Source organism: Aythya ferina (genome assembly GCF_964211825.1).
Source record: "Aythya ferina genome assembly, chromosome: 15".
In the NCBI taxonomy this organism is placed as follows: domain Eukaryota; kingdom Metazoa; phylum Chordata; class Aves; order Anseriformes; family Anatidae; genus Aythya; species Aythya ferina.
Window position 1 is genome coordinate 7,249,215 of NC_140314.1, and position 16,346 is coordinate 7,265,560.

General features: G+C 41.0%; 1 protein-coding gene and 1 long non-coding RNA gene across 2 annotated transcripts in view; both read right to left on the reverse strand.

Moving 5' to 3' along the window:
- Nucleotides 1–248: 248 nt before the first annotated feature.
- On the reverse strand, nucleotides 249–11,389 carry NPTX2 (neuronal pentraxin 2). The gene is made up of 5 exons (XM_084536521.1): nucleotides 10,889–11,389; nucleotides 9,259–9,475; nucleotides 5,627–5,871; nucleotides 3,992–4,171; nucleotides 249–1,994 (listed from the first exon to the last, which is right to left on the reverse strand). The coding sequence occupies exons 1-5, from the start codon at nucleotides 11,324–11,326 to the stop codon at nucleotides 1,767–1,769; spliced, it is 1,308 nt and encodes a 435-aa protein (XP_084392647.1). The 5' UTR covers nucleotides 11,327–11,389; the 3' UTR covers nucleotides 249–1,766.
- A 401-nt stretch (nucleotides 11,390–11,790) lies between these two features.
- LOC311444979 overlaps nucleotides 11,791–16,346 on the reverse strand; it is a 55,136-nt gene continuing 50,580 nt past the window's right edge. Inside the window, exons 3-4 of the long non-coding RNA XR_014698150.1 lie at nucleotides 12,299–12,423; nucleotides 11,791–12,002 (exon numbers count right to left, since the gene is read on the reverse strand). This is a non-coding gene — a long non-coding RNA (uncharacterized lncRNA). The remainder of the gene's footprint in view (nucleotides 12,003–12,298; nucleotides 12,424–16,346) is intronic.

The window sequence follows — 16,346 nt, forward strand, 5'->3', positions numbered from 1 at the left end:
ATGAAGAACAAACATTAACTCTGTGTCCCATCCCACTCCCACAGAGCCACCCCACAAACAAGCACTAGTCTGATCACAGCAGGAGGTGACATCTCAGAGCTTGCAACACCCCATCACATCCAAATATAGTCACCCTAGGGTCCCCAGGTAAGGTAACACACACAACTCACACACACACACACAAAGACCCTTTTGGTTCACAGATTGTGATTTAAGACATATAGGGAATTAAGGCAACTCCAGAAAAATCTATTTGTTAGGTCTGTACTTCTATCAGTCTAGAGAAATATTAGCAGAACTCACAGCAGTAATGAAAAAGAACATTCAATGTCTTGTGTGACCACAAAGTAATTATGAGACTCATTTTACATTGCATTTTAATTAAAAGTTCATTATAAGAATTTTCTTTTAAGAACAGCATACTACATATTAATGGAAATATGTAACTTTATCCTACAAATGGGACTGTCACCATATTATTCTTACAATTCAAACATATGAAAAATAAAATATGATATATAGCTATATAAATTTCCCCTCCCCACCCATTTAAATTCTTTTTCTTTTAAATAACAAAAGTATTAACTCTTTCCCAGTACAGTGCATTTGCTATCCGCGAGCCACAAACTAAGTAGTCACATCAATGCCAAGGAAAACAGCAACATTGTTTGCAAAATATTGAGAGAAAATGAAAAAATATAGTAGTCAGCCCAGTGCTTACAGAAGAGAGACAGTCAACAAGAATTGAAAGAACCAGCACGTTTTACATAGGACCATTATAATAACATAGAAAACAGTGCAGAAGACTTATGTTGGAAAAATATATAGTGATTCTTAGCAAGCTGAAACTGAACTTTGGCACTTGCTCATAAAAAGGCCTTTCAAAGCAAAAGAAAACAGAAATTCACCTAATCACAGCTTCTATATTTAAAGAAGAGACATGGACTAAAGCAAGAGAAACAATAGAGAAAAGTTTACAAGCCAGGTCACTACAAATTCAGTACATTCAGCCTACAGAAAATACAAATACAATCTTTCATCCAACCATCTATACAGGGATCCTGGCTAGGGAAAGACAGGCTTTGGGACAGAGCCTTACCTGAAGCTTCTCTACTTCAGTGGAGCTATGCTGATTACACAGCCCTTTCTGCAAATTGAACTAGAATAGCATGTGTCAAATACATTGCCTCCTTACCATAAAATAAAGATTTCTGAACTGTAAATTAAGAAGCAAGACCATTGCACTCAGACAGTGGCTGTTCTGCTCTATCCACAGTTGCACCATAGTCACTGTAATATAAGGATAAAGTGATTTCTTTAAAAAGGGCTAAAAAAGAATGGCTTCAATTCGAAGGGGAGACAATAGACTGGAAGGAAGGATTCACATTTAGCCTGTTAGTCTTCGTGCTGTGTCAACACTGCACATTAACATGTTAACTACACTATCCCTTTTGATAACTGCTCCCCATCCCTGTCAGAAGAACTGATGTCCTAAAGTTGGGCCTAACCCAAAGGCGGCTGCAGGCCAAAGCATATTTCTGGATCAGCCCATAAGAAAAGAAGGGCTGCTCTAGACAAGAAGTGCTTCTTTCATTGTCAGGCTCAATGCCCCAAAACTATGGTGTGTTTTTTTTTTTTTTTTTTCCACTGAGGCAATTTATTTCATTTTTTTAAGGAGTTAGGGAAGGACAAAGAAAAATAAGTGCTTTACATTGCACAGAAGATTGTCCTACTAAAGGGGGCACTTGAATGGGGAACAATTGCAGCTATAAATCTAGCAGACGCTCTTCACATGTCTCCACAGGCCATTTAGTTGCACCTCCAAACACATCAACGTTGTTATCAACCCAGGGTATGATGTTGCCAGGCATGTTGGTTGAGCAGTTAGCAATATTCATGATGTCTTCAGCTTTTAAAACCCTGTCCCATATATTGAACTGGCTCATTTCCCCAACGAAGGCTTGAGTCGCATCAAATCTTCCTCCTACTGTGTCCTTCAGGCACAGAAGAATTAGGATTAGATGAGAAGACTATTTCAGCATTTTCTTCATCAAACTTGAAGACCCTCCCACCCACAGCCACGCGGCTAAAAGGAGGCACAGAGGTAAGTGACAGGGACAAGCAACTTCAAGTTTCTAGAAGGGCTACTTTGAGCAAGATGTCATTGTGTGGAACAGGTAAAAGCTCCAGTCTGAAATGGTTCAAAACAATTCAAAGCAAACAGTAGTGACTGTACATCATCACACAATGGTATACAGTCACCTACAGTTACAGCTACACTTAACTAACCCTGCCCCCCCCCAGTTAATAGAGCAGGAAGGCAGCTGTAAATATTGAGGCTGATTTAGGACCCATTTTGCAAGCTTGGCACAAGAAAGCTTCAGCAAGAACTACATAGATGCGTAAGATCACTCACAGTTTTATAGCTATAGATTAAACTGTAGTCCCTGCAGACCATTGGTCAAGGGCTGCAGTAACAAGATGGGATCTTTGGATCTGGACACACAGGCTTCTGCTGGCTGAACCAAATGAGTAATGCCAACTGTTACTGCACAAGCCTGAAGTGTTCATTTGCTCAACTCACTACTGAAGGACAGTGTGATCGGACTGATAGCACAGGACAGAGCCAAGCGTAGTACAGGCAATGGCAAGAGAGAGTTACAGAAAACGCTGCCAGCCATTTAATAGTGAGCTGGAGCATCTGCCGTACAGAGTGTATTAGGATTCTGAATTTACCATTCTGTCACTTTTGTCATGGGTAAGGAGCTACTGAAATCAGCATCGGGACAAAATTAATTCTTCATTGCCTTGCCCAGTTGTGAACCTGGGAATCCTGGAGAAAGAGTATTTCCTGCTATGCATTACAAGCAATGATTTTTATTAGGATAATATATATATAATCATTCAAAGAACAAATAGAGAAAAACACCAAGATAATAGAGCCACACAACTCGTAGTTAATATCTCATTAAGCTATTGCCTAAATCAAGGGATTTTGAATCTTCTTTTCCCATATTCAGAAAGGACTTACCCTCAACCTCATGAATAATGTCTGTTGGCAATACTAATATTCAAACTTTATTAGCATTTGCTTTAAGAGAGCTATTTACCTCTACCTTTAATGAGAAACTAAATATATGATGTAGAATTCATACCTTTCCCACTCATCTTTAAAGTGGGCATCAACTTCTAAAGTAGTGATAGGATCCACTACTGTAAAGATGTGTACACCTGAAAAGCCACACAACTTGGCCTAGAGGGAATTCCCCTTGGCACTTATATAGGTTATCAGGATAGAAGATCCCAATATACCCACAAGCACTCCAGTGCCCACAGTTGTTGGTCCCCTCATTCCCATATATACTTTCTTTTGTCTAATCTGGGGCTTTGGGACTAACATTCTGACTATTTTGGGGATAATGAGGAGATGGAGGGGAAAAAAAACAACAGCAATGTGCTAAGGGGGGTGGCCAATTTGGCTTCAATTAAAAAAATTCAAAGCAATTAGCCTTGGTCTGCTTTCAGGAAGCTCCTTTTTGATTGTGCTTACACAACAGCACTGGCCAGTTCTCTCCTTTTCTGAAACTTCAGTGGCCATGTTGCTAGCACTGAGCAACCTAGCTCCAAGGATGTCACTTAAGGCATTACCCAGATCATTGACCTAGCTGCACCTTGTAGCATTAAGAGTGGGAATGAGTTGCAACATGAATATTCTGAATATTTAATAAATTAAACATAATATAACAAAGTATGATTATATTAAGTGTTTGTTGCTGTTTTAATCTTTCAGATACTACGTATACAACAAGACCAAGCATTTACAAGCAAATTGTCTCACAGCTGCTGTTTGGTTGGGGGGGTCCTTGATTTCCCTTTGTCCTTTTTATTGGGCTTTTTGTTTGTTTCTGGTGTTGTGTGTGTTGTGGGGTTTTGTTTTGTTTTTCTTAAGCAAAACAAAACACAACCCTGGAACACAGAATCATTCACTTACCTGTTCCTGACCCAGGATCAAGACGCCTCCAGGTTTAATTGGATGCCAAGGAGCAAGATTCTCCCCAGTGCCAAGCTTCTCTCCATCCTGAAAAGCCTCCCACATTCCATCTCTTGTTGTCCATGTAATACAGATATGATGCCATTTTCCATCACTAATGAAGAGAGGGAGTTGGGCAACCTACAAAGAAAACAACAACAACAAAAACAAAGAATAATGAATGTTGTAAACCAAGTCTGGCAGTTCAAGCACAATGTTTGTAAAGGGTCCGTATTTATCCACTGTCTGCAGAGGCATAAGCTTTAGGGGCAGATACTAATCCACATTTTCCTATTTTGTCCCAGCTCTCCCGTATTCAGGAAAAGGGGCATGCTTTTTATTCCAGATGTAGGCCCTTGTTTCATCTGTAATCAAGACACAAGTACTAGAGTCTAAGCTGCTGTCAACCCAGTGATACTGCGTATTTATTTGCATTTACTTAAATCTCACTGCTAACTTTCAACCCAGTGCTCATGTTAAGTTCCTCTTCAAGTCTACATTTTGCTTGCACCATTTGCAGTGAGAACTCTAACAAATAGTTCAGTCTGCTGTGGAAGCTATTATGCAGGGATTCTGTTCCTTCAGGACTTTGATCTAAAAACTTACCCAAGTCAACATAAAGACACAAATGTAGTGGGCTATTAAGCAGCTGTGATGTGGAAGAAAGAAAAACTTACCAGAATGTTAGTACAACTGACATAATAGTTAAGAGATGAAAAGTTATCGCTAAAAACAAGCATGCTCAAGTCTCCTTCTTTTCCATAAGCCATTAAAGATAATCTGATTTCGGTTTTATTGATTTGGCAGGATGGTAGGACTGTTACAAGTCCTTAACTATCCATGTGACTGAACCAGCTGAGTTGTGCTGTAAATTCATAAACACCTGATCCCTCAGAGAACAGTGAGTTACTAGGAAACCTAACAGGCCAAAGAAAACAAGGGATGTGCCTGAAGGCAAGTTACACTACAATACAGCCTAGGCAAAGTTAAGAATCTAGTTCTGCTCACACTGATTCAAATCCAGTCACTTTAACTATTTACATTTTATAATTAACCCAAGCAGATGGTGATGAAGAAGGAAGTATCCAGTCTGTTTTAATGCAGAGTTTCAACAGGCCTTGTTTCGGGTCTAACTCAAAAAACATCAGTGGTGTGAAGCCATGAGGGACAATTAGATGTTGCTTTCTGCATCTAGATGTAAGTCTGAAAAAGTTATGTTCCAAATGATGTTTCAGTCACAAAACATAATAAAAGCAGCCACAGTTACATGCCTCCCAAACAGATGATGGGATACAAAATTCAAGAGGCCAAGATCTGCTTTTAACTTGAGAGGACAAACACAGGTGTGTGCATACCTAGATGTCACACAGCCTTGCCTCAGTACCCAAATACATATCCCAATCGACTTTATTAAGAGTACTTTTATGAATTTGCAACAAACAGATGGGCAACAACAGACGGGTACACATTCTTCTACCATCCCAAAGGCCCAGAGGTGGCTCTCTCAGAGAGAATGAGTTACCGCAGAGGTACCAAGGGTTCAGGCATAGAAACGCAGTGTTATTCTGCCTATATAGACGTGAAAAGGATTCTTACCTTATCATTAATTAGCAGTTCAATTGGATTATTCCCCCACTCTATGAGGACAATTTCATTAGCCTGCCCAGGAACAGCATATGAGAATGGAGTGCCAATTCCAGGAGAAGCACTTGACCTCAGCCATAAGCACACCGTAAAAGCATACAGCTCTGGCAGAGTCTTCTTGATCTTCCCATACAAGTAGTTTGTGCGAAGAGGAAGGGACACTTTGAATTCATCAGGTGATTTAAATGCACTACTACCTAGAATTACATTGAAGAAGAAAAATCTATAGCATCAAACAAAACAATATGTATATGTAATTCAGACTGGGAAAATAATATAATTTATATTGAGAAACTTTAATTTTACTCATGTTGAAGAGGATACACAAAAAAATATACTGAAGATTAGTGATGTTGATTTTGCAGCACAGTTAGAGAATACAGCTAGATCTTCTATACATCATGCTAATTCTTTTTCCTCCTCACTCAGAGCGAAATAATAGATGGCATACAACTAATGAGAGGCTATTAAATATTTTCTTTCTTCATTGCTCAGTTCATGGCTGGAGGCCTTCCTATCTCACACAATTCAAACTGTTTTAAAACATATTTACTGTTACTAAACAGTGAATCTCTAGTATACTCATTATTAAGGCACAACAGTGTTTCAAAAATGATGCTTCTTTTCCTATTACTTCTACACAGGGAGCTAGCAGCAGTATCCCAGTTTTATAGATAGCAGACTGAGAAACAGGTTGATGCTCTTGATTTGGATGGCCAATCTGAAATAACAAAAAAAATCATATATTCCAGAAAGCTTCCAAAAAGCAGAGTTAAATTTAGAACTGTTTTCTACCCATAGACAAATCCAGTGGAGTTCTGAACTCAAATATAAAGCTGAAGCTCAAAGTGACAAAGAAAAATGTGATATAAACTTGTGAACTACCAAAACACTAGACACTGATGTAGTTACTTGCAAGTAATTTTTTAGATTTTAAGTATATTAAAAGGAAGAGAGAAATCCCACATTGTGCCCAAAAAATAAAACCCCACAGTTCTGTAGTAGAGTGTCAACCTCATCCTTTTAACAACCTGATTCCCACCCATTTCCTTTACTCACATTCCCAAAACAAATTCAATCCAAATGGCCAAATTTCACACTCCAATCCGAATGAAGAGCTGCTGTCACAAAAGGTTGCCACAATTTTCATATGAATTTTTTAAACTGTTGGCATTCTTTCAGTTCTGATTCTCAGAAGCAACTGAAGTGTTTTGACTGCATTTTTCACAGAAAGAGGGGGTGGAAGAAGAAAAAGCTTGTCTGATGCTTGCATCTGTCTTGAGGACCTTACAGCCCAAAAACTGAAATACTCCAAATTTATAAGCAAATAAAAGTAGGGTCTTCGGGCTAATGTTGAGCAACCTCCACTAGGCTGGCACAGCCAATGTCAAAATAATAAAAAATTTACTCCATTGAGAGCGTTAGTCACTGTGTGAAAGAGCTTAAGGAAGCAATAATAGGTTGGAAAAGAACAAACAATATTCATCTTAATTGCACTTTTACAGTTTGTCCTTATGACTCGAAAACACCCACAGCTCCAAATGGTACCAAGATTCCCCTGTTCTGGGCAATGTGTACATGCACAATGAAAAATGAAATTATTTTCCTAAAGAATTTCAATTAATTGTGGACAAGGTGGGCAAAAAATATTGTTATTCCCTTTTAAAGGGGTTTGGATTTAAACACAGCAAGTGACTTGTCTGTGTTTCCAGCAAAATTATGCATCACATTTAAGGCCAGGCGCTACCAGTTGCGGGACCAGTCCTCCCATCAGTCCTGCTTTTTATTGAAACACATACTTCAGTTGAAGGAGATAACTGGTATAAATTACCAGAAGACTTTGGCAATCAGGACAGTTGTATGAACTTCAAGCTTTTCTGCTCCACTGGTAACTAAAGACTTCTGCCATAGTGACAGATAAAAATCCCGAATGCATACTGCCACCTTGGAAGGTAAGTTCTTCCTCCATTTAATCTCAGAATGACCAGGTGCTTATGGCACTTCAGTTAGTTGGCAGGAATAGATGTTAAACAGCATGTCATTTAAAATAAAAGCACTGTAGAAATGCTGTTTTCAAAAAATGTCAGATCACTTCAAGTACTGACTGCATTTAATCTACGGATTCATTAAGTTCTTAGGTCATTATTACCCTCACCTTGATTTGACTGAGGAGCCAAAGGCACAGAACAGCTAAGCAAACCGTGTTGTAACAGACAGCAAATTACACAACCAAAAGAAAGCCTGTGTCTTGGTTGCTGGCCCAAATACTTCACTTCCCTAGAGACTTATACGAAGACAGCCCTCTCTCTTCCCCACACACACACAAAAAAAAAAAAAAAAAAAAAAAAAAGGAAGCTGGGAAGGGGCTATTTTTAGCCCAAGCAAATTACACATTCTTGTTCTCCCACTACTGCCTTTCTCTTTCTGATGACTTACTGATATGAGTCACATCTTCCAGAGACATGGACTAGCAATACTTGCCACATAAGACATTAACAGGCCACCAGTTCTCCAGAATTTTAGTTGCAGTGTAGGTTTTATCTTAGCTCTCAGGAAAGCATTAAATGACAGAGTCTATACAGGAGTTCTTCCTCCTCTTCCTCTTTCCCTAGCCTTCACACTTTTAAAATGAAAACATTAATGCAGTATTATACCAATGGATCCATTAGGCTTCATTTTAAAATTCATGAGATATGCATGTTTATGCTATTTTGAAAGCATGTCCATTACTCTGCTTTTAAGGACGAGGCCTATTCACTTTGGAAAAATCATTTAAAGATTGGACAGTGATATTTACCAGTACTCTAGTCCTACACTGTCTACTCAGTAGGTGTGTATAATCACTCCAGAAATACAGTTCTGTTCTTCAGCTCATTTTCACAGACCTTTGTAATTCAAATAAATGGACCCTACTCAAGCATACGGATCTCAGTAATAATTAACCCAAGTATCTCATTAAATGTCTGGGATTAAGAGAGTGCCCCCAGTGGCACCATGTGTAATCTACTACAAACTCCAAAGGCTATGTACTTGAGATAGGACACAATTGAATTACCTGCAGTTACTCAATGGCATATCCAGTAATAGAAGGAAAAACCTTATCCTACCAGTGACATTTCCAAAGTAGCAGGAAACGGTTCTGGCAAAAGACACCATTTATTACATCAAAGGCAGTTGTGCTAATTAGCTTAGCCTATATTATTTTCAGTTCAAATAAAGGCAGCTCTACTTAGATGTGTACTTGACATTACCCAGGTAATTACCTGACACCAATATTGTACTTCTTCCTATTTCCACTTGCCTCTTTATTTAACTTCCCACCTCACAAACACTAAGAATTTCATCCTAAACACTCACATATGCCAACATAAGAGACAGAAAGCCAAAGCCATGCAGGAAGGCTCTGACAGAAGGAAGAAAGGAATTTAAGTATTTGCACTGTTACCTAATATTCAGTCCAGTACTTTAACCAGAAACAGGCTGTTGTCCTTCCCTCAACACACACCTTTAAACTAGTGTGCTGGAAGGGGGGAGGAGACAAAATAAATCAGCATGGGGAAGTGTTTAGGTTTTGTGCAAATTACCTTTTTCTAATTCAGACACTCTTTCTAGCAATGCATTCAAGGCTGTCTCTGTCTTCTGCCGATGGGCTGATGTCTCATTATGAAGCAAAGATTTTTCATCCTCAAGCTCAGCCACTTTGCTCAGGAGCTGGCGTTCTAGGTCTCCAAGTCTCCGCTGGAGCATCTCTCGAAGATCATTAGGCAGTGCTGCATATGACACATTGGCTCGAAGTTGGTGCTTTAAGGGAAAGGAGAAGAAAAAAATGCCATTTCTAAAACAACAAGTTAAATGTAGATATGTTTCTGACTAAAAGGAAAGAAAGCAGGATCACTGAGTTCTCTGGCAAGTACAAAAGAGGCATTGCCTTTTAGTGCTTGTCATGTTCAGTGCTTTTATCAGCACTGTAGCAAAACAGGTCCTGAAACAAAAGGGCACTTTTGTTAGAGGCTTCCAGTGTTTCACATGAAGGAGTCTTCATACATTCAAGTTCAATAAAATCAATGTAGGAAGCCAGGTTTCCTTTACTATGGGTATGTGTGGCACATTAGTCAATTTTTGCTTTACTTACTGCAAATGACATTACCAACTTACGTAAATAGAAAAACTATTATTTCAACAAAAAAAGTTTAACTAATTCTAAAGCAAATTTACCAAACTAGTTTCCTCAGTTTTGACTTGCAGAGCATGGAGTCAGATACTCTTTAGATCAACTTTAGATACTAACAGTGAAAGCATTTTTCTTTAAACTGCAATAACCAAAAATCTTTGTTAAGCAACACTGGTATCTTTAAGCATACCAGGAAACCAACAGTTCCACCTACCTACATCTTACTGTAGTGGACTGTCCCTTCTACAACATTTAAAAAAAAGAAAAAAGCCAACATAAGGTGCCTCAGAAACCCAGCAACAATAATGTTACACAACCTGGTCATTCAGAACTACCCGAAAAACAGCCCTCAGTGTTTAGACCTCAGAGAATAACCTTTAGGAAGTTAGTCTCCATCCTCTTCCCAAGCACCACTGAATGCTTGGAGGAGAGCAAAAGGACACCTACGGATCTCTCTGTGTGGAAGACAAAACACAGTGCCCAGCACTATTCGTGTGGGAATACTCTATAAATTGTTTCCACAAGTGCCACTCAACCATAGGTACTGCCCAAAAGCATATGGAAATCTTTTGTCAGCAAGCTTGGACCGAGTCCCCTTTGTATTCAGTCACACAGAATCACATTCATTTTATTCAATGCCAGCCCTAAACCCATCACCTCATCTTCACAACCTGCCCTACACAAACTCCTTGTCACCACTGGCTGGCTCAGCACCATATGCCAAGGTCTTATCGCTACAGATGTCAGCGTTATACCTCAAGCCCTGTGAAGCCACATTCCCAGGAAAAGAGAATTAGGCATATTAGCACAGAAATCAAGCACTAAAACCGCATAACCTCTCCCCACGCTGAGAACGTGCTTGGAGAGAAGACCTTCGGGCTGCTACCATTAAGCCGAGTGGATGAGCCAAGACCTCAAGGGACACGAGCCAAGCGACCAGCCAGCTCGCAGAGCTCCGCGCAGCCGAAGCGTGCTGCTGGGGTCATGCCGGGGGGCTCGGGCAGGAGGCTGGGGCAGGAAGAAGGCTGCCTGCCCGGCCCTACCTCCAGGCTCTCCAGCCGGTCCTTCAGGGTCTGCATGGTGCGGCTGAGCTGGTCGATGACCTGCGCCGGGTCCCTCGGCAGGTCGCCCATGGTGTCCTTGCCCTTGCCCATCTCCTTCTTCCAGGGCTTGCCGTCGGTGCTCTCGCAGCGGCTCAGCTTGCCGGTGAGCTCCCGGATGGCCTCCCGCTGGCTCCCGATCGTCTCCTTCTGCTGCAGGACGGTCTCCCGCAGCTGCAGCACCGTGGCTTTCAGCTCCTCCTCGGGGGGCAGCGCGCCGCCCTGCATGGGCACGGGGGGCAGCGGGCAGCCGGCTCCGGCGGCGTCCAGCGGCAGCGAGGTGCAGACGAAGCGGCTGCCCGGCGGGCTCTCCTGCTCCCCCGCCGCCCCCCGGCCGCCCGCGGCTACGGCGAGGAGGAGCCCGGCGACCACGGGCAGCATCCCGGCGGGCGCGGCGGGCGAGGGCCGGGCGGGGGACGCGGCGCTGCCGGGAGCGGAGCGGGGACGCGGCGCTGACAGGAGCCGCCGCCGCCCCGTCCCGCCTCGCCGGCCCGCGGCTTTTATCGGGCGGGGAGGGGACGGGGGGGGCGCTCCCGGCTGCCGCTGGTTGGTTGCGGCCGCCGCTGACGCCGCTCGGTCCCGGGGGCCGGGGCTGTGAGGGGGAAGCCGGCGGGCGAGGGGCTGAGGGGAGCCCGGGCCAGGCGGGGCTGCCCAGGCGGCCCCCGGCTCCCTGCGCCCGGGTCGGGTCGGGGTGGGGCCGGGCAGGTCACGCCGCTTCCCCGCGCCCAGGACAGCGCTGGCTTGGGGCAGCGAGCGCCTGCCTCAAAGATCGTGTCACAAAAACGAGGGGGGTTCAAGTTTCGGTAGGGCAGCGTTCACATTTGATGATGGAACGGGCATGGGGCTATTCTGAGAAGGATCACCAGAAGTTTTTACAGAGGACCGTAACACCACTGCAGTTTTATCTATATCATTCCCGGTACCAGATGCTTTTGACGTTGACCACACTTAAAACGTACAGGCAGTGAAGGATTGCCTATTTCTCCATGTGCCACACGCACCGCAGCTGAATCGTCCTCGCCAACTACTCACGGGCAGGCAACGCAAACTGTTGCCTCTGTTGGAAAAGCGGAGAAACAATTTCCTCATGCATCAGCAGAGGCTGCTCTTAGGACTTGAAAACCATTGAGTCGAATTTCACATTTTTAGAAAGTTTATGTATGAAAAGAAAGACATTTTAACACAGGGCAAATAATTATTACTATGGAATACGTAACTTGCCTAGTTATAGTGAAGAAAAACAAGAAATAATATGTCATTGAAAAAAAAAATCAGTGCAGGTGTGAATTGCTTTATGCTACAGACTGAGTTAGCAAGTTGCAGGAGCGCACACCACAGAGATAGCTAACTCACTTGTTTCATGATGTCCAGTTAGTTTGTTCAATCCCTCCAGCAATGCCCTGTTTGAAAATCACCTCAGTCAAAGCTGACTGCAGACACCGTTAACTCACACAAGTGAGAGATGCAGCTCGTATTGCCTACTCAAAGGGAGAGAACAGAGGACGGCATTTAATAAGCAACCAGAAGCTCCAATTTCTGTCTGAATTCTGTCTGGAAAGCAGGTCTCAAGAGATTGTCCTGCTGCCTGGTCAGATGGAAGGGATGTAAGCACTCAGCCTCTGACTCCCTAGCTAGACATCTAACTCCCATTGAAATTAACAGGGTATCACCGATAAATAACTTAGCTGGTCAAATTTTTGGATGCTGTGATGAGGAGGACCACGCAAGTATACTGGGAACATCTCCTCTGTCAACACAGCGTCTTTCCAGTCCACACAAGTCTGAGAGCTATTGAAACCTTTATGCAATTACATACCACATCTTTTGCTCTACATTTAAGATCATTCAGTCACATCTGTGTCACATTTTCTCTCGAATGTCAAGTGAAGCAGTATATCTTAATAAAATAATTACATAATGCTGGCTTTGCCTTTAAAGACCTGTGACCCTACTGTAGGGCAACAATAGACTATTGCTTTTATACAGCTTGATTCCACACCCTATCACATGAATTGTGATGGTACCCCATGAAAATACTTAAACACTGTACTTAAATGGGAATTTCAAAATCCTGATCCAGATTTTAAAACCCACCTTCTAATTCAGAGGTGTAAAATCAAGCAAAGATTTTGACTTAGTCCATGACAGTGATAAAGGTATTGTTCCTTTTGAGATTTCAAGCCCTATGGCTTGAAAGTTTTGCTTAATTATAGATGGATTCCGTCATAATCTCTTATTCAGGGACACAGAAAAGTAATAGAAACAGCAGCAGGCAATACACATCTGATTTCCAAAGTTCTGTACAGTATATGGTGGTAAATTGCTTATGACAACAGAAGTATTGTCCTTTATTACTATACTGTTTCTTTTTGACAGGTGAGGACAGTAAAACAAGAAAGAATCCCGACAGACTCAGAAATGTCAGTCACCACGCAGTGAGGGCGTAAGTGTGGAGGGAGGGTGGACAGACACGGAGAGAAGCAGATCTTATCCATCATCCTTCTTAACATGCACAGTATTTTTCTATAGTGTTTCAGTGCTTTCAAAAATACCCAACCCAAATCACCCTACTCTACCCCACTTCCAGATTCCGAGACCAACACTTGATGGAGGCATTAATTTATGAAAACGCTGTTTGTGAATGTAGCCAGTGTTTTTATATGTTGATGGCCATATCAATCTTCATTTTGAGTGACTAACATGCAGCAGTACATTATCATAAATAATAAATCATTAATCATAAAAAGTAGAAAGTCTGTCATCTTAATATATTACATGCTAAGGCATAAACAAATTGAATACTTGATAATCCGAGATCTTTAAAAAAAACACTCTCGAGGAGTTGTTTTTTTCCCCTATGACCAAGATGAGCATTTTATAGGTACAATGATTATGTTTCAGTGTGGTATAAAAGTCGATCAGGGTAGAGTGAGAAGCACAGCAAGTACAGATAACTTACTGTTGCAGCTAAAACTCCCTGGCTCTGGGGCTGTCAGGCAGCCTAGCATCTCTGTAGCCCATAGAATGGATTTTTAATTTTTAATTTAACTTTGACAGTTCTGCTGCCTTCAAAAGGGCTTTATTCTCTTTGGATACAGCATTTGCATGCTAGCTGCTATCTGTCTTTATCTTTGATGCACAACTGTAATATATAATACTGGAACTTTAATATGAATGCAAAATGCAGTTGGACTCTCAAGTATAGAAGATTTCTGTGTTTAGGATGCAGGTCTGGAATTCAGGAGACCTGACATAGAATTCTGCTAACACACTTCTGTCTACAATACTGGCCAAACCACTAACACAATCTTGCAGAAACTTCTAAATGCATTAGGAGACTGTGACACATTTTTAAAGCATGGCTTAGGCACATAAAAGCCAGCATACAAATATCTTCAGATGGCAGATAAGATTCTTATTTTTTGGACACATTGGTGTGTCCAAAAATTCCACTCGTAATTGTCCAGATATTCAGTTGAAATTTTGTCCTAATTATCTAAGCTCAATTTAGATCTTTTTATATATGACTTGGAAATTCAGGTTTTATTTTAGTGGAAGTTAAGCATTTAACTACCTAGTGAAATTTTCAAAAGTGATAAACGTTCAATTTTGTTAGTCAGTACCCACATTTTACAGCCTGGCCCCAGGAACTTTTGAGAAAAATATCTTTAATTTCTCTATGCCTCACTTCTTTGTCTGTAAAATGAACCTATTTTTCATTTTTTTCTCTCTGGCCTTTCTCAAATTGTAAACTCTCACCAGGCAAAAATTGTCTATTCCTGTATGTCTGTGCATCACAATGGGACATTGTCTCACCTGATGCTTATTATTTGTATGAGAACATTGCTTATATCACCTAGATTATAGTAGTTTATTTAGCACATTCACTTTAAAGAAAATGCTACTTCAGTTACCATTTACAACTCTTAGAAGTTAAAATACGATAAAAATACATCAAAAGACGAAAAAAAGAAAAAAGAAAAGAAAAAAAAAAAAAAGAAAAGAAAAATGTAAACTGTTACTGGGAAAAATCTGATTTCTTTGTCACCAGGAGTCAAGATTATGGAAAAGTTGACAGTAAAATTTAATGCTGGGCTATCCAAAGTAAGGAAGAAAAAATTAACACTTAAAAGACAATTAGAAAACATACAGATAGGAAAAAGTATTTTCTACTAAATTAATTCATTGATTTCTGATAAGTAGTGAGGGTTTCAGAGGTGTTCACTACAACAGTAATTGCCACAAAGTGCTGATTACTTTGAAATGACTTCTTCATTTCAGGGACCAAATGGGGAATAAACTGTTTTGAAACTGTAAAATATGGGCATCTCTCTCTGAATAGTCATGGTTTAAAAAGTGTAGACAAACAGCTTACATTGTCTAATCCATTTCACTGAAAGCAGAACAGGAGTCTACACCAAATGTAGACTTTGGTTGTAGCATTTGGTATGCTATGGGTAGTGATCTCAAAGATCTAACTGATCAACAAACAAATCTGCCCTTTCAACGTTGCATAATTTGTGTCATTCCTTACAAATGTGCCACTTTGTCAAAGATGACCAACTTCATTCGTATCAAAACTTTAGCAAAACTATAGAACAATGCACCAGCAACAAAGCCTGAAATCAGGAACTTTGTTCAGTGTCCTTCAGAGCATGTTTGCAGAAGAAATCAGAGACATGAGCAGAGTCTTTGCTTAATCCTTAGTATCTACTTCAGACTGTATAACGATCTCCTGGCTACTGATTAAAGGTCTGCTACAGAACTGAACTCCGAAACTTTTAAGAAGCTTGGTATCCAGCAACTGTTGGTATCAGGAAATTCAGTGGGGGAGGAGAGGTTGTGACGCAGTTACAGGAAAAGAACCAGGAAACCTAGGTTAGGCTACAGACGTTAAAAGTCACAACACCTAGGGATACTGCAGCGAGAGGATTTTGTTCAACATACTTTAGATGTTCTTAATATCCCCGTCTTATAAAGCTTCTATTGATAAAATATAGATAGAATATTAGAAGAAACCAATCGTGAAGAGACATACTCCCTTATTCTTTCCATATCTTAGGCAGTTCTATGAAAATCATAAATGAAAAATGTATTCCCTTTTAACTCAACAGGATCTTTGCCATTGATCTGAATAAATTCAGGTGTTCTCTAGATCATCTAAATGATACATTACTTTTCTGAGAATCATTAATTAGGACAGTCTTGCTTCTGGCAGAAGGAAAACAGAACCTACTCTAGAGGTAATCATTGCAAATACTACCTTTGTCAGGGAGAATCACTGCAGGAACTTTCAAAGGACTTAAGACACTTAAAAGAGATCTCGCTGCCTCTAGCATTCCCATTTGCTGCTGGTGACTAGAGGCCAGGAGTAGGAGACCTTGCCAAGAATGCGTACAAG